Raw genomic sequence first — 18,503 nt, forward strand, 5'->3', positions numbered from 1 at the left:
CTGACCGTCTGTCTGTGTCTGTGTGTACAGAAACAGAGAGATATCAAAATAAGGAAAATAAGGATCTCCAGGTCTACAGAACAGTGGCTCTTCCTGCCTTGTCTTCTCCCTTGCCCAGACCAAGTGGCTAAGAACCCTCAACCCTGGCTGAAGTAGACAGGGCCAGTCTAAGACACTGAATATCCACATATCTGTTGCTCAGTTTCAATCACCTTGAATTCCAAGCTTTAGCCTTTCTCCCCAAAACTTCTCCATTCCCCCCAAAACTGTCCCATATCCCTCCCTTTTGGGGATCCATGACATTTTACAGAAAACAGACTCCTTTGATTTTCCTTTAAAAATTCTTGAAAATAGCAAAAGGACAATTTAGTGACATTTTACCGGGATGGGTGGCCCTGATGGGAGAGGAAGATCAAATCCAGGAACAACAAAAGCAAGGGTGATATCCAGAGGGCTCTCAGGGGAGACTATGCCGAGAAAGAGGGGAAGAGGCCCTCTCCCAAATCTCTGCCCCTGGCCTGTGGTGACTTGCAAACAGACTCACTGAAAAGCAACAGGGTGCGTGGAGGCGGAAGAGCTGACCAGAGAATGAGAAAGGCAGTATGTAGGTCTCCCAGGATAACTAGGCAAGAGGGGAGAAGGGTTTCATCTAGAGATACACCCAGGCCAACTTGGAGGGCTCCCCACACACAGAGTCCAAGGAAGCACAGGAGACTCAGTAGTGTGCTGGGTGGGCTCCCCCAATCAGAAGACAGAGACTTCTCATGGTAGGGGGGAGTGGTTGGCCTATGGGAATTTGTGCCCCCTCTGCAAGTCAGGGAACCTTGGCTTCTAGGTCCAGCTCTGACATGACTTCTCTTCATCTGTGGGAATGTCAGGGCTATTCCAGGCACTCGGCTCTCACATCTATCCAGGGAAATGGCACACAAAATAGCATGTTTTGTGTGAGGGTCTGGCTGGACTGCAGCACCAGGAAACATCCAATAGGATACTAGACAGACAGCTATCTATGCCCTGTGCAGACAGCACTCCCATCGTCTTCACCTCTGAGCCTAAGAATCCATGCACTACTACTGCTTCCTTGGCAGTCTACAGGTGATGGTGGTCTCCAGACGCTGAGCTCACCTGCACCTTCAGAACACTGCCCAGTCCCCAGGAAACATTCTCCAGAAATAGCATCCCTGCTAGAAGTATGGCTTTTCATCACTTCCTCTTCCAACAAGGAGACACAATGAGCCTGGGATCCCAGACAGCATCCACACCAGGCTCGAGGCTTTGTGGCCACTGACTTGCTGGGTGGTTTTCTTTTCCTGGGTTTCTCAGGATAACAGTTTCCCCAAACCAACCCTTACAAAACTCTGGGGCACATGCTCATTGGCAGGGAAGGGTTTATGGAGTACAGGGACTGGAAGGCCGTAGCTGTAAGTCAAGCCCTTGTCCGATCATCCTGATTGAAGGGCTGTCTGCCCACACAGAGCCTGTCCTAGGAGGTGGTGGAGAATCCCTGCAGGGGTGGGGGGTGCACATAGGTTTTCCCTCCCCATCTCAGACCTAAGAGGTAGCTTCCAATGCCCACCTCCAAAAGTAGAGCCAGTCATGGGCACTAAGAATGAAGCCAGGCCACATCATGACTGGACTGCGCCATTCCTTGCTCATTCTGAGTCTTCCAGAAAATGTCCTTCTCCTCCACCCTCCAGAGTCAGGGAGCTGTGCCCAGCAGAAACTCAGGCTTCAGGCCAAAGCAAACCAACCCAGCCCCGCCCAGGGGTGAATGCTTGCACAGCCCTAACCTAAGCCCCTGCTGACCCTAATACAGTCCCAGGCTTCCCTGCCCTCCATAGGGCCCCACATCCGGTAGGTCCTTCAAGGTTGAGCCAGGAGCATCTTGGTTGACAGTGGACAAACCCTTAGCATCTGCACAGCTGGAACCAACCTACAGGAAAGGGGGTGAATGCTGGTCTGAGGGCACAGGCAGGGGGTCCTCTCGGGCTTTCTTGGGGACTCTCAGTCTTAAATTTGTTCTGGAAACAGAGGAAAAAACCAGAGAGCTGTTGTGGGCAGATGAGAAGGGGCTTTACAGCAAAATACACACATGTGGGATCCCAGGCACAGCCCTGGAATCTCCCACCATGCCCTGCCCTCCCCAAGTTCTCCCTCCTCCCCAGTGCAGGCACCTCCTCCCCTTAGAGCCAGCTTCCCTAAAGCCCTGGGAGTGGAGTAATTTTGGGGGGATGTCTGGAGCCTACCAGGGATCTTCATCCAGGAGGACTTTGATTTTACAAACTGGCTTAACCCTATCTTTTACAATCTGTGGATTCCCAGGGACCAGGAAAGATGACACAAGCCAGCTCTGGTACTGACTGATTGCACTGTAATCACAGCCTAGCCTCTTCCTCCTGCATTCACCAAACCTCATGAAGCACTAGTGTCCTCCACTGTAGAAGGAGCTTCTAGTTAGGGATAGCCTGCCCATGTTGCCCAGCTGTGCCTGTGAGCATCAGCTGTGTGCAAGTGTTTCTTCACGATCTGCAGCTCTCAGAGGCTTTGTCACCCAGATCAATGAGATCTCAGTGACCCTGGGAACACTCAGACACAGAGCTGAATTCAACAGGATCAAGCTGATCCCTTGTCTAGCCTTAGCCTTTCCCTGGCTTACAGACTTCATCCACATGATTTTTTAATCTTTGACACTGGAGGCAATCATAGGTTTAGAATTTTTTTCTACCAAATAACACTGGTCAAACCTGTAAATAGCTGTTTTTACACTAAGAAAGCAAACCAACTAGCTGCTTCTTCAAAGTTCTGGATTAACATCAGAATATAAGTATAAATATAAATATATACCATGTGCTAACTACAAGTGGTTCTTATCTATGCATTAGGAAGGCCCACTGTTCTTTCCCATCAGGCCATGGACAGTGTTGCTGTCTGGGGCAAGGCATTTGATATGGCAAATGTGTGATCAGTGTTCCCAGTGCATCATTGTTTACTAAGCCCGAGCCCTTGTGTGTATCTCTGAAAGGGCAAAGTAGGGAGAAGCAGGAAGGAGCTTCCCATTCAGCCCAAAGAAGATGATTCAGAAGAAGAAGATGTAGATCTGACCAGGAAGAGGAGGAGACTGAGAAAGGTTGACAGTGCTCAGGAGGGAATGAGGTTAAATTAGCTTCTCACCAGCTCCAATGACAAGCGGTGACAGTCAATAGGGGAGCCAGTCTACAAAGCAAGCAAGAGAAACTGAGGCTTGGCATAGAGACGTGACTTTGGCTTCCTACATTGGACAAGGAGGTGGCAGGGGGGAGAAGGGGGTTTTTTTGTGACTCCCTGAGACAAGGGCCTCTCTCCAGTACAGGGCAAGAAGCAATAGAGCCTTAACAAGAGGTCAGGGCTTATATCAATAACTCCCTATTACATCACAGACACAGACAAGGAAATGTTGTTTAAAAGCAGTAAATAAATAAATACATAAATAAATAGCTGCCAAACATGAAAAATAGACAAGGGTGCTTAATATATTAAATAATTGTGACAAAAACATGAAACAGGCAGGGGGAAGGCCGTAAAATAACCACAAAGGTGTCCTTTTTCAATGTTATGTAGTTATTTCAGAGGCAGAGAACAAGCAGTAAATATTAAAGTCCCTGTGCTAACTAACCACTGGCACAGGGATACAGTGGTTTCCATCTCCCCCAAAGGAGCCTTGAGGAGGGCCTGGGGCTCAGCCTCTTTGCAGCACTCCTTAGCGTTCTCCCTAAGAGAACGGCTGGTAGAGCCATCTGCCTCCCTCTCTCTACTGTCCCCCTCATGTTTCTCAGGGAAGCCATCAAGGTTTCGAGCCTCAGGTTGGATTCATAACAAAGACCCAGTGATGCTGTGAAGTCCCATGGCCGCCCTCCTCTACGCTGGGCTGCTACTATGTCCCTCCCGGGCATCAACCTCACAGAGCCTCTGACCTTTCTCTTTAGCATTAGCGGTGTCTCCACACGCCACACCCCATTCCTGAGCCCAAAGGGTGAGTCAACCCAAGCTCCGTCTGATTTCAGAATGGGAAGGGGTTGGGATTGGGGCAGCCATGTGTTTCTAGAGTAACGACTGCAAAACTATTTCTCGGAACTCAAATGTCTGTAAGTGTAGTGAAAGCCTTGTACTCAGTGCCTCGATGGGGGACAGAGGTGGCTGAGGCAGAAGATCAGACAGACACAGAGGTGGACAGAGCTGTTCTGAGGGAAGGTGGAGAGAGAGTCCCCATGCAGAGGATGACCAAGGAGAAAGTCCCCCTGCTGACTGCCAGGCACTTGGCAGTTTCAGCATAGTGGATGCAGGGGGAGTGGCCTGTCCCAGCCATGCCTCCAATCGGTTCTTCTTCCCACAGAACCAGCATCCCCAAAGGAAAGCCAACTTCTAAACAACCAAGACCCTAGCTACCCCAGGGACTCTGGAGTTCTTCACTGATTTTCCTGCCACCAGAGGCTCTGTCGTTCTCTCTCTCTCTTTCCCTTTCCATGCAATGCCGGTATAGCTGAGGAGCTCTGCATTGGCTGAGGCCTGGGAGGGCAGCTGTAGTTCACAGGCACTTTAATGAGGAAGATATCTTGCAAACGCCCATGCTAGGTCAACCTGCCAGCAAAGTTCAAGCTCTGTCCTGCCTGTGACCCCGAGTGCAGGCCATGTGGTCGGAAATGGCTATGGCATCCACATATCCACATAACATACTTACAAGTAGATGCTGGACTCGTTGCCTCCCATGTCTGGGGACTGCAGCTTCTGTACAAGGATGATGATGATGCCGATGAAAAGCACAAAGTTAACCTGAGGAGTGAATTAAAGGCAAACTCACATCTCTGTCCAGCCTGGCATCCTCCCCCCTCCCAGGACCCTCTCCTGGCCAGGCGAGCTCCCTTGCAGACTTCTAAGTCTCCCACAGACTGAAAGAAAAATACAACAAGAAGAATTCTATGCAAAAACCTGGAAATAGAGAGCACAGTGAGTAAGCCAGGAGGTGGGCACTGTCTGGGAGAGAGAGAGGAGAGAGGACTAGGGTGACAAAGTGACTGAAGAGGCGACTGCACAGGTGACCCCGAGCTCAGCAGATGGTGGGGATGCAGGCCTGTAATCCCAGGGCATGCAAGGCCTAAGTAGGAAGATCGTGCATTCCAGGGCAGCCTGGGATATACAGCAAGATCCTGACTCAGAGACAGAGAGGCAGAGGTGGGGCATGGATGGGGAGTCGTGGAATACAGGAAGGCAGCCTCAGCGTTCCTAATTAGAGGACTGCCTGGGAACAGCAATAGCAGCATGTGCCTGCCATCAGGGACAGATGCTCTCCAAACAAAGTGGGAAGCTGCGTGTGTACTGAGAAAGGAGGAGGAAGGGCTGCAAATAAATGCAAAGGAGGCACAACAAGAAGACAGCACGGCACAGCGACATCCCTGGGCCAAAGCCAAAGTCGCCGTAAGAAAAGAACAACACGATTCTATTTAAAAACAATAACAGCTACTGAGAACAACTAAGTATCCAAAAGCTGGAGAATGCTCTTATACAAGAGAGAATACTAAGCAGGTAAAGAGTCACGAGAAAGAAACCAGAAGCGAGCAATAGGGGGCTTGATCAAGAAGGATACTGTTTGCTCTCTTTGTTTCACAGATCAATTAGAACAAGAAAGCACACCCCTGCTCTCTGCCATGCTTGCTTCTGCTTCTGCTGCTGTCTAATTAATGCTCAAGCTAACTCAGCAAATACTGCTAAGGAGAAAGTACCATTAAATATCTAGGAGTGAGAAAGAGGACAACACAAGAAAGAAGCAGACATTTTCAAATCCTGAGAGAATGTTGACCAAAACCAGGAAACTAAAATGAGCAAGAACAACTCACTAGAAAGTGGAAGGCCTGAGAAGACCAATAAGTTCAGAAGGAAACTTAACAATAGGCAAAAGTATATGCATTACAAAGCAATAGGCCCAGGTAACTGTACAAACTTGCGAAGAAAATGCAATTTCCCTGAAATGTAATTGCTTCTGAGCAAGTAAAAACAAAATGTCAAAGATCCTGCTACCAAATAATAATAATAAAATAAAGAGGAAGCAGAGGGGTAGCTCAGCCAGTAAAAACTTCCAAGCATAAGGACTAAGTGTGATCCCTAGAACTCAGCTTAAGAGAAGGGAAAAAGGAAGGAAAAGGTAGGCGTGGCAACATGTGCTTATAATCGGAGGGCCCAAGGGCAGACACAGGCAGATCCCAGACTGCATTCCCAGGCAGTGAGAAACCCTTCGGAAAAACCCAAGTGGGACAAATTCTGAAGAATGACACCAAAGATTGATCTCTTCTGACCTTTCCACACACGGGGGCAGGGACAGCCCCCCAAAAAAGCTGAGCATGGTGACGCAGACCTACAATTCCAGAACTTAAGAGATGGAAGAAGGGAGACCATGAGTCTGAGGCCAGCCTTGGTTATGCAGTGAGACCCTGTTTCAAAAGCAAAGCAAAACAAAAGCCAGGCAGGAACAAAAACAAGCTGACACTGACATCTAAGATACATGGAGAACAATGGAAAGTCTTTAAGGAAAACATTAACAAACAGAAGTTAGTGTTCCATGAAAAGAGCAAGCAGATCATAACCACAAAGATTTCATCCTAGGAATGCAAAGAAATGTACAATTATTCCTTATGATGACAGATTAAAAAAAAAAAAAAACAAGCTCCATCATCCCTGTGAGACTGGCAAATTAATTAGTAATAGGAGCATCAGCATAGAATGGGGAGCACGGGAAGTGAGCATCCTTGCTCCTTGTCCTTAGCCATGCGAAGAGTAAATGCACACCCATTGTCCCAGAATCTTACTCCTAGTGATTTATCCCAAAGACATAAGCACAGGTGCTGAAAGCCAGATACAAATGTATCCCTAGCACTAGAGAAAAACCAGACTAGTATATTATTCTATTCTGACATAGGGCATGGTCTCTTCAGCACATGTGATCAAATACCCCTGCTTAACTTCATAACAACACACACACAAAAGCCAGCCAGGAAGAAACCCTTGCCCAATTGCATGCAAGGCAACTGCCAAAAACTAGAGCAAACATTGTCCTCTATAAAAACAAGGAATAAAAGGAACATTGGGAAAGATGGGCAAAAGCTGTTTTCATTTACAGGTTGCATAATTTTCTATGTAGAAACCCCGTATGAACCAAATAACAGGGATTGAACTCATGAGAGAATTCAAAACTGTAGCTAAGGCAAGAAATCACAAAAACTGATCACTTTCCTATAAGACCCCAATAACACATACTACAATGAAGGAAAGATTCCTAGACTCAACCAAGGCCCAAGGCAGCAAGAAAGATGCATCAGACAGGGAATTTTGTCCTGTTCTTGGAGAAAATCAATTTTCCCCCAAACTGGTACATAATTCAATGCAGATCTCCCTGGATCTTTTCTAACAACTTAGCAAGGATACTCAAAATCTACCTGGCTAAGTGAATGTGTAAGAAATGTTCAACAGAACAAACAAGAAATTTACATATAAGGAGCTAAAACATACAGGGTCACAGTAGCTGGCATAGCCACCTGGACAGGCATATGAGTAGCACAAAGGCAAAGGTCTCCAACTCACAGTGCGTAGGTATTTGTGATAAACAACTTTTCACAATATAAGATTCTGTAAGAAGACTGAGAATATAATATAAAAGTAGAAAAATAAATAGCATTTTTAAAAAGACAAAAAATAAATACAACATTTTAAAAAATACATTGATAACCTAAACCATAACCATGTAGTGAAGCAACTAAGAGGAGATTGGTTGCATAGCTTAAGCCAATGGAAATCCTCCTTATATAAGAACTAAGGTTGGGGGTCATAAAGATGAAGCCTGAGGACCCCAATGCATGGAAGTCACACTGTCCTGAGAACATGACAAAGTACCCACTGATAAAGTGTCCACTGATAAAAAACCATCTGCCAGAGGACAGACTGAAAGAAGTTCACAGGAATATTCAAAATAAGTACAAGCCACCAAAAAGTTGTTTAGAAGTAAGGACTTGGGCCCACCAACAACACAGAGAAACAGACATGCCATTCAGAAGCCACCATCACCCTCCCTAGGACTGTGTACCATCAAATGACTGGTACAGGGAGTGTTGGGGAACAAAACCACCAGGGGGGGTGTGACTTGTTAAAGCATTTTTGCAAAATGGTGAAGGATCTGAAATGTTAAATGTACACCCCTTTGACCGGCAATTCCACCTTAGAGATTCATTTTAAAGAAAAACTTAAAAATGCTCAAAATTATGCATGAAATTATTCCTAACACTTTTCATAATAATTAAAAATGGAATAACAGCCTAGTCCAACACTAGAGGAATAACTTAATAATTTGTGCATCAGTGCTACAGCATATGATAAGGCCGTGACAGAGCTCATCTTCCCTCTCCTATATTCTCTTTGTCTGTCTCTCCCTTCCCTTCTTGTTCCAAGGACACTCACCATTATAGAGCCAACCACAGGGCCTTTGATCACCCACCACAGAGCTGTGCTGTCATTCATGTCCCAGCAGCTAAAAGGCAGGCAAAGAGGAGAAATTATAACAGACCCCTGCAAAACACAGTTCTAGCTGGGAGCCTGCAACCCTCCCCCCCCCCCAATACTCCCTGACCAGGGCAATCTTGAAGTAGAGTTGGACTGGCTAGAAGGATAGCCCTCACGGGAAACTTGCTTTTTCCCTCTGCTCCTCTGTCATGGCAGAGACTGGAGCCCAAGAATCAGGATCATAGTGGGATCTTTGGAAGGGACATGTATCCCACTGAGCTCCAGGGTCCTTAGGATAACCTTGGGGTTGAGAGGGACCTCACCTTCAACATTCTTCCTCCTTCTCTCCAAAGGATACCAGATGGGCTCAGAAATGTACCCACTCTCTTGCTGGAGTGTCACTTAAGACAAGGCTGACCGCAAGGGTGACACTAAGTAGGAGCCTGGGACCAGGCTAAGGTCTGGGGCTGAGACAAGACTGATCTGGCCAGGGCTGGGTTTTATTCAGAACGACATGTAGGGAGTGCATGTGAAGCCAAGCAGACACTGGAACCCATGCCTGAAAATGTACTCTGTGCTGCAGCCTCATTCTGGAGCTGTACTCACCCAGCGTCATCGAAGTAGAGCCTCAGCACAGCCCACACGGTCACACACACAGTAGGGGTCCCTGGAGAACAGGAAAAGGAAATCCAACTTGCCCAGGATATTCTTAGCTTTGGGGGGGGTGGGGGTGCGGACATGGGGGTCCAACTATCTCTCATACTTCAGGCCATCTGGTCTCCCAAGATGACCCCTGGGTAGAGCTCTCCCTCAGAAAATGGGGTCCCCCAGGAAGTAAGTATAAAAGGAAATGGTTCTAAGAATTAACGAGAAACCCACAGCCTTGGCAAGGGCTCTGTCACCTGATGTTTCTAAAAGCTGGGACCAAAGACACAACTGACCAGAAGGCCTGAGCCCATGTGGACTCAACCAGTGACCTACCCCAGCCAATGATGGTGTACCAGTAGAAGTATCTCCTCTCAGGGAAGAAGGTCTCCACCAGCAGTGTGAAGAGGTACAGGCCTTCGATGAACAGCCAGAAGTAGTTGGACACCACGCAGTAGTGGAAGAAAACCATCACAGCTTTGCATTCCACCTACACAGACAGCAGAGGAAAGGTGAGCTCTCTGCCCTGCCCCCAGGTAAATTCTGAAATCCAGTTCCACAGAACAAGGGGAAATCCCGAGCCTATCCGCACTGGCCCGCTCAGCCTCAGGTACCCCAAGGACCTAAGATTATAGGCGTTCCTGGATGGAGGAGGCAGAATACACAGCATCCTAGGACTCAGGATAACCTTCTCAGCCAGGAACAAAGTACAAAGACAGGTGATAACAGGTTAAAGCTCCAAGCTCCTCTCTCCTACCCTCTCTCCCTTGCCCAGCACTGTAACCAGGTAAGTAGGAAGAGAAACAACCAGCAGTCCCCACAGGACACTGCTACAAAATAAGGATCTGGACACATCGCAGGTAGAGACACACACCTTGGTCCTGGGAAATCTCTTCTCAAACAGATTCTCAAACCAAGCCCTCCCAGTGAAGCCCCCAAGCCTAGTCTGTTCTTATCCATCCTATTATAAGCCGATTCTTTGCATATACCTCCTTCACACATCTGTGCTGGGGAAGCATCTGCAAAGACCCCGGAGAGGTGACACACAGATTTCCACATGACTGGTTACATAGTGAAGGATTGGGTAAGACCTGTCTGAGCCTCATTATCACATGGCATTCCTGGTCCAATGTCCAGGCTGAGGGCCTGTGGAGCTGGATTTTTCATTGGGTTCTAGCTCACAAATAATGACACAGAGACTTATTATTCATTATAAAATCTCAGCCTTAGTTTAGGCTTGTCCCACTAGCTATTATAACTGAAATTAACCTGCTTTTATTAATCTACATTTTACCATGTGGCTTTTTACTTTTCTTTCATTCTGGGTGTCCAACTCTCTCCATATCTGCTTTGGGTCTCCTAATTTCCTCTTCCTCTTTCTTTCTCTCCTTAGAAATCACACCTTTCTAGCTATTCACAGTTCAGCTTTTTACTACACCAATCACAGCAATACAAGTACATCACACGATGTACAAGTGCCCCGCACGCCTGATTGTGTTTTGGCTGGGAGAGAAGTCATACACTGGCTACAGTAATCACTCCATAACTCTTGAAATTCCACATGACTGGGACGAGGCTTTCACCTGCAGGGACACCTTCCCTGTAGGGTGCTGGCAGGGCAGAGTCCTGGGATGTCTGGGCTGCTTGGCTCACTTACAGTGGAGATGAAGCAGTGACTGCTGTCCTGCTCGGCATACAAAATCCAGTCTTTGATGAAGACGGAGATGGCCCTCAGCATGAAGGACACAAACAGGTTCATGTGGATGAAGTTTCGGGTGCAGTGCAGCTTCCTACATGGACCAGGATGGAGAGGCCATGAGCGGCACAGCATTTCACGTCCTCAGGGGGTGAGGCATCTGCTCTGGGTCTACTCCTGGCTCATCTTTATGGGGGTCCCTCTCCCAAACCACCCTCGTCTCCCACCTCAATAATCCTCTGCTTCCCCAGACTTCTCCCTCCTACAGCCTCTCTACTTAGGTCAGGGAGATTAAATTAAGCAAAGGAGACTTCTGGAAGGGGTAGTGCCCGAATGTGTGATCCTGGAAACATGAGCTGCCCTCTCAGGCCACCTTCCCATCTGCTATGCTAGAGATAGGTCCTGCCATCCAAGGACACCCAGGGATGGTGGGAGGTAAGCACTTTGAACAGGATGGACAATTCTGGCTATAACACTTCTGGGCTCTCACCGGAAGCGGCACAAGATGACCATGGCAGTGGTGAGGGTGACGAGGGAAGTGCTGTAGCCAACTGTGTAGAGGGCCTTCACCGACAGGTAGTAATAATCCTGGAGCAGGGCACAGGACATGCAGGGCTCCACTTAGGACCAGCCACTACCCCCTAGACCCACACGCAGTGTCCCAGACCATCCCTCTCTGCCATCACTCCACTCCTGGATGCCCGCTCCTGTCTGCAAAAGGTCAGTACCCAAAACATGTTTAGAATATTGAAGCAAGGGCCCTGATCAATCAGAATAGAAAGCAGCCTTAGCCACCTGAAGAAGGGTGGAAGAAACTCCCTGCTAGGCCAGTATTGGGCCCTCGATTGCTGGGCTATATGGAGGGCAGTGTCCTGAAAAAGTAGCCCGGGTTGAGGGGACTTGTGGTAGGACAGAGCCCCAGCAGGGTGAATGAACACCCTCCCCTCCATGTTTCCAGCTCATGAGTGCACAACAGGTGCTCATGAGTGCTCCCCGGAGCCCTGAGCTCCTCAGAATCAGTATACAACAGGTGCTTGTGTGTGCTCCCCAGAGCCCTGAGCTCCTCAGAGCTAACCCTCCATCTAGCTTACCTGATCCCCAGACTCGGGCTCATAGTCATCAAATCCGCAAGCATCGAAGTAATGGGGGAAGGGCTCTGACCAGCCGTCCTCCGTGCAGTTCCGGCCCACGACCCCCATGTCTGCAGAGAACAGAAAGCTAAGCAATGTGTGTGAATGGCTTCAAATGACGCTGAAAATTATTCAGAGTGGGAATTCCTGAAAACCCATGTGTTCACCTGGAGGCTCAAGCTAGAAGGCCCAAGATTGAGTGATTGCTGAAAACCTGGCACTCATCTTTCATTAATGACGATGGGGACGTGGGGGTAGGATAAATGAGCAACCTGATCCCTTAACCTAGAATCCAGCATGCCTGTACCTCTTCTGGAATATTCTGAACCACTTACCACAAGAGGATCTGGAGCCTGCCCCTGGGCCCTGGATCAGCACTTCTCAAAAGGTCAATGAGCAGAAGCACCTAGAAACTCATCACAAATGCAGCTTCCAAGTCCAACCTCAGCCCCAGTCCCAGGGACCCTAACAAGGCATCCGGTATATTCAAGACCTCCTTGGGTGAGTGTGAGGTAAGGATTTGGCACACATGAGCACAGAGCTCTGGGTCTCCCAGCAGCTGGAACCTCTTGCACTTATAGGGTACCTGGCTTTACTCTTTTGGCAAGCCCAGGCTTACTCTCTCTCTCTCACTTCCAACCTTACAAAGCTTGGTGGGCCTTTATTGTTTTGTTGCTTTCTTTTTGCCTTTCAGAGTTTTGTAGTCTGTCTCCTGTCGTCAGTGCGTATTCATTCTCTTTTCATTGACTTTAAGGCCATTGTGTGGGACGCTGGAGGCACAGAACAGTCACAGCTACTGAAAGAGGCATTTGCTACCTGCAAAGCAGAGTGTAGGCTATTTTTTATGTGAGTGGGTTGCTTCAGCCTTGAATGACATCATGTCATTTTGAGCCTGGGAGAGCCTCTAAGGTCCAGGAAAGCACAAGGCAAGCAGGCCTTTTCTTCCAGCCAGCACCATACACTTGTCCCTAGCTGGCAGCTCAAGAGTTACCCATCTCTTAGGAAACATTGAAAGGAATAGGACTTGGGGTAGTTTTAAATCCCCAGAGATGGAACAGAGAGGTTCAAACTTGAGTTGTACACCCTGGTCACTTTGTGGGCTTGGTAGAGCACAGATTCTGGGACCTCATCCTGCACTCTCTGATGTCGTCTATGGGTTTCAGAGACCAGCAACTTGAGTATGGTAAAAGACCACTGTGGTCAGGGAGTTTGGAGCACACACTGCTGGGAAGGATCCTGTCCTCTGTGATCAAGGTAGCCTCTGGATAGCTCAACAAGGAGGTGATGGATCAGTGTGAGGCAGAAGGGAGGGGGAAAGACCCGTCACTTTTCTAACCAGCATCTGTTCTTGAAGGTGTAAGGCCAGTTGCCTTCAGCCAAGAGCGTTGGCCATACCCTCCCTAGGATTTGGAGGAATGGGGCTGGGAGGGATGGCAGAGCCATGACCCTGCCCAGAAGAATAATCTACTCCGAATGGGAGGGTCTCTGCGGCTTCTCTGACACCCATGACAAGCCAAGAAGGGAGTCCAGCAGGCCAGGGACTTCACACTTAATGTTGTCACCAGATTGTCTCCTCTTCTGAAAAATGTGTCTCAGGCTGCTGCCGCTAGCAACCTCCTCTCAAGGCTCTTGAACAGTTCAGAAATTCTGAATGCCTTCCCACCCTACCTCCCCTGGGAGCCAGATGGCCAAGCCACTGCCTCTCTGGGCTTTGGTTGACTCTGCCTTGCCTATCTCACAGAGGTAGGAAGAAGAAAGGGACTAAAGGTACAGAGGGATTTGAAAATCAATTAAAAAGAAGGCTTCCTAGAGGGAAAAGCCATTTCCTGTCTTTTATTTTCACTCTTTATTTTAATAACACGATGTAGGCTCAGAAAAACATAAACCTTTCTCTTCCCAAAATGGTTCTATGAATATTGTTCTGATAGAAATCTCCGGAAGATGGGAACTCTCCAGATTGTCACAACCTCACAGTGACAGCATCTTTTTCACTAGGTTGTTTTGCTCCAGCAATTCCGTAGGAGCACAGCACCCTCCCTGATAGGGCCCCACCCTATCAACTGGAGACTGGCCATGCAACTGGCCCCATTCCAGGTAGCTACATCAGAGACTGGGGTGAAACCCCAATTTGCACTTTCCCAAGTCTGAAGAGAGCGGGAATGGAGGCGGGCTGCATCTTACCCAGCCACCGCACATCTCTCTGGCACACAGCCCCTTGCAGCTCCAGTCCCCAGCTGTGGCTGTGGCTGTAAGGCTATGATGCTCAGACTGATGCAGGTGACTGGAGTGCAAAGCTCAAGTCTGAGAACCTCTGTGGGAAGTTCAAAGCCACCAAAGCCTTGTAATGCAGAGGCTCCACACTCGAAATACATGAAGGGCTTCAAGACACCCCTAGCTCTGCGCCCCGCCCCCCATTACATACCATCTTCTCTCTGGGGACCTAAGTGCCATCTTCCAAGGAGACAACACTCAGCTTTCTCAGAGAAGCCACACACTCAAGACAGGATAAAGTCCAGCTACAAAGCCTGTCTCAGAGCTCTCACAGCAGCTGCCCTCCACCCACACCAGCCCAAGGCAGCTCCAGCTCCCCACTTACCTGTGATTTCCAAGGAATTACTATCGGCAAAGCCAGAATCCCCTGCAAAACACAAAGATGGGTCAGAATGCGGCATTTATCAACTGGCCCCATTATCCAAGGCTAAGGCCGCCTAGTCTGCAGTGAGCCGGGTAGGGATCAAGAGGCTGCCTCACACTGAGCAGCTGCACACCCCTCTGGCACACACCCTCTGGCAGCACCAACCTCACAAGGGTGGCACCTGTGTGGCTGTGATGCTCAGAGTGGTCCATGGCTTAGTCACCACCAGAGAGCCTCCAGGGTGGGGAAAGGGGAGTGGATAAGCCTGGGGCTTGGGGTTTCGTTCTCCAAGTTCAACCTCTAATGCTGCTCCAAGTCTGTTTTTTAACCAAAGGGACTGACCCCCCAAATCCCAAAAAGTTCATCTGCAGTTTTCTCCCATCTTCTGATATTTGTCTAAGGACGGGCTACAAGTTAACCCCATTTCCTCTCAACTTTTAAAAATCCATTTCTAAGCTGAAGTGCCACCTCCTTCAGGAAGTCTGCCCTGACCTCTTCCCTGACCCCTGGGTAATCTGCCCTTAATTCTCTTCTGTTCTCTTGCTCAATGGGTACCTTCCCACCTCCCTGCTGCTGGAAGGACAGTCTGCATGAACTCACACACAGGGCTAGCCCACTTGTAGGAACATGCAAGCACTATGCACACACTTGGTTTCAACCCCTCCATTGGTGACAAACTCCTGGTCCAGCTTTAAAGGGCTTTGAAGCCAACCACTGTGTCCTCCATCTCTCCTAGCCTCCATGACGGCCAAATTGTGGGGAGGAGGGAAGAGGCTGGTCCCCGATGGTCCTGCCATTCTCACTACCCCACCTGACCATCATTCCAGCAGTCAGGGGCATTGGATCTCCTAAGGTTGAACTCCTGCTAGGCAAATGGAATTCTGTCTGTCCTCCCAAGGGTTCTCTTACCTATGGTTTCTGTCATCCAAACTGGAGAGAGAGAGAGAGAGAGAGAGAGAGAGAGAGAGAGAGAGAGAGAGAGAGAGAGAATATGAATATGATTGCAGAGGTAAGCAGGGCTGAAGTAAGGTCTGTTCACACAAGGCATTCTCTCCCCCCAGCCCCCCAACTCTGAGAGAACTCTGCTATGGTCCTGAGGGCCTGAGGATCCCATGTTAGGACATAGCAGGATCAGGAGTGGCTCTAACTCCACCCCCAGGTCAGTACCTGAGGAGGAAGGGGAGACATTGGCCAGGGCTCCCACAAAGCCAGCACCTCGGGAAGGCCTACCCAACACCACTGTCACTGAGCTTCCCATGAATGAGAAAGCAAAGAGAGACTACAGTTCCCTCCCTTCTGTGGGGAGGGCAGGTCTCACTACCAGGCTTGTGAACAGAGGTGCTAAAGGCCCTGCTTTAATGAACCATTAGGAGCCAGGTGTAAATAACATTCCCTGCTCCCTGAGGCGGGTGCAGCTGAAGAAAATCACTTTACCCTTATTCCTGTCACCTCTTGTGGCTGCTACTGTTGGGGGGAGGAGAGGTTTTGTGGCTGGAATTTTGCCTAGGGAGGATGCTCCAGAAGCTTCAACTAACTAACTGAAATAAAGCAATGGGCAGCTCCTGGAGGGAGGGATTCAGCTGGCTTCCACGGGAATAAATCTTAGTAGCCAGGCCCTGTCCCTGACAGCCTCCATTTTCCCTCTATTCACTCTGCCTCTCTGCCTAGATCCTCCTCCAGAATTTACCCTCTGGCCTGCCCTGGGGCCAAGCCCTCAGGATAGGAACATTCAGAAAATAGCCTCTTCTGGGCTAGCAGGAGGTAGACAAGATGTGGGGTAAAGTGAGGAGGGCTATATAGATAAACCCACCTTCTCTGTGCTCTGGATGGGAAACCAAAGATGGAGGCTCAGGACCCCAGAGAATACCACTCTTTCTCTCCCTCCTCCTGCAAGCCTGGGTGGAGGCAAATTATTGGCTGTGGCCTCCCAGAAAAGGCCTGACACCAGCTCCATGAAGTCAGGCACACTGGGGTCTTGTTTTGGGGCAGAGTATCTCCTTGCTCCCTGATTCACATTTCTATATACAATATCACAGTGCCCATTGGATCCCAATTTGACCCCGGGAAGTCTACACATCATTTCATTGGTACCAGATCATGAGCAGACACTCCATGTGAATTCCACGGAACCCTCCACCCAGCTTTGGTTTCCTAGCACAGGCCATGTGCTGGCTTGTCTTATGTCAACTTGACATGCAAACTAGAGGTATCTGAGAGGAAGGAATCTCAATGAGAAAATGCCTCCATAAGATCCAGTGTAAGGCATTTTCTTAATTAGTGATTGATGGGGGGGACCCAGACCATTGTTGGTGGTGCCATCCCTGAGCAGGCGGTCCTGAGTTCTATAAGAAAGCAGGCTGAGCAAGCCAGGGAAAACAAGCCAGTGAGCATCACCCCTCCATGGTCTCTACATCAGCTCCTGCTTCCAGGTTCCAGCCCTGCTTGAGTTCCTGTCCTGAATTCCTTTGGTGATGAAATAGCAATGTGGAAGTATAAGCCAAATAAACCCTTTCCTCCCCAACTTGATTTATCAGTCATGGTGTTTCATTGCAGCAATAGAAACCCTAACTAAGACAGACCATCACACACATATCACTGAAGCTACTGTCCACATGTCATAGACTACTTCCCCTGGTGTCCGAGGCCGTTTCCTGGACAGCTGGGGATAGAGGAGCAGGACTCCAACTCCTCTTCCCTGAATCCTCACAGCCATCTGAGGGCAGTAAGGACCAGGGATATGCTTTGCTGAGCAAACGGGTGTGCTGGTGGGCTGTCAGGCTGGAGGGTTGGGTTCCTGTCCACATCAAGTGGTTGAAGAATGTGGTACAAGTGTCTGATCATAGAGCCCCATGCATATATTCCTCCAGGCCTCTGTGGTTTCTCCGTGGCTATGTCATCACCATGGTAACTGTGACGATGTCAGCTAACTTTACTGCTGAATATGCAAAATGCACTAGGTGAGGTGCTACATAGCATCTCTATAAGTGACCTCACTTTATCCTTACAAACCATCTGAGAGACAGCCTCTGTGTCACATTACCATCTGCTAAACCAAAATTCTGAGGATGGCCTGCCTTGCTGGGGGTCCCTAATGGGAAAAGGATTAGAACCCAGATTGCTCTCACCTACCAAGACACTCACCTGGCAATGCATACCTGGCATACCTGGAGAAGCATTTCCATGCCCTATACCAACATGAAGAACACCATCCCATCCTGTCTGCCATCTGCCATCTGCCCATCAGGTACTCTTGAGCTCCAGGCAGGGGTATGGCTTTGTGGATTACAGGCTAAACTAACACAGCCGGGAGAGATTCTGGGCTCTATTTACCTTGGTCCGGGTTGAAGATCCTGAAGACCTCAGGGCAGCTCACAAGGACCATCTCACCTATTTGAGCAGGCTTCCAACATGTGATATTGTCCCACATGCCAGGACAACCTGGAGGAGAGAGCTACCATGAGAGTATGCCTCGCCATATACACACCATGTGCACACGCATGTACACATACCACAACCAAACACAAACACACCATACACATCCCACATATGCAGGTGCACATACACACAACATATAAGATAGATGTACACATACATGCCCCTCTGTAATGGTTCATTTAAAACATCAACTTGATTTAGGATCACCTAGGAGATAGTGAGGCACTCCTCTGGTGATGCTGAGGGCATCTTTTGAGAGGATGAACTAAGGAGAAAAGATCCACCCTGAATATGGGTGGTATTACCGGTGGGTGGGCTGGTATCCTGGGCAAATTAAAGGGAGGAAAGGAAAAGTGAGTGGGGTGCTAGAATTCCCCATTTATTTGCTTCTTAGGCACCACACATAAGCTGAGCTACTCTACTGGGCCTCCCCAACCACAAACAG

General features: G+C 48.8%; 1 protein-coding gene across 4 annotated transcripts in view; it reads right to left on the reverse strand.

Annotated features, from left to right (window-relative positions):
• The window catches only part of Adcyap1r1 (ADCYAP receptor type I), a 39,492-nt gene that overhangs the window by 7,930 nt on the left and 13,059 nt on the right, over window positions 1-18,503 (reverse strand). For 3 of the 4 annotated variants that reach the window (XM_035448763.1, XM_035448762.1, XM_035448761.1), the window contains exons 3-12: window positions 17,954-18,061; window positions 15,533-15,553; window positions 14,585-14,626; window positions 11,950-12,059; window positions 11,349-11,446; window positions 10,820-10,952; window positions 9,499-9,652; window positions 9,124-9,184; window positions 8,476-8,545; window positions 4,715-4,806 (exon numbers count right to left, since the gene is read on the reverse strand). In XM_035448763.1, coding sequence (XP_035304654.1) covers window positions 4,715-4,806; window positions 8,476-8,545; window positions 9,124-9,184; window positions 9,499-9,652; window positions 10,820-10,952; window positions 11,349-11,446; window positions 11,950-12,059; window positions 14,585-14,626; window positions 15,533-15,553; window positions 17,954-18,061 — 889 coding nt within the window. The remainder of the gene's footprint in view (window positions 1-4,714; window positions 4,807-8,475; window positions 8,546-9,123; window positions 9,185-9,498; window positions 9,653-10,819; window positions 10,953-11,348; window positions 11,447-11,949; window positions 12,060-14,584; window positions 14,627-15,532; window positions 15,554-17,953; window positions 18,062-18,503) is intronic. The other variant, XM_035448764.1, reaches the window with a different exon arrangement.

Source organism: Cricetulus griseus, chromosome 8 (genome assembly GCF_003668045.3).
Source record: "Cricetulus griseus strain 17A/GY chromosome 8, alternate assembly CriGri-PICRH-1.0, whole genome shotgun sequence".
Classification (NCBI taxonomy): Eukaryota; Metazoa; Chordata; class Mammalia; order Rodentia; family Cricetidae; genus Cricetulus; species Cricetulus griseus.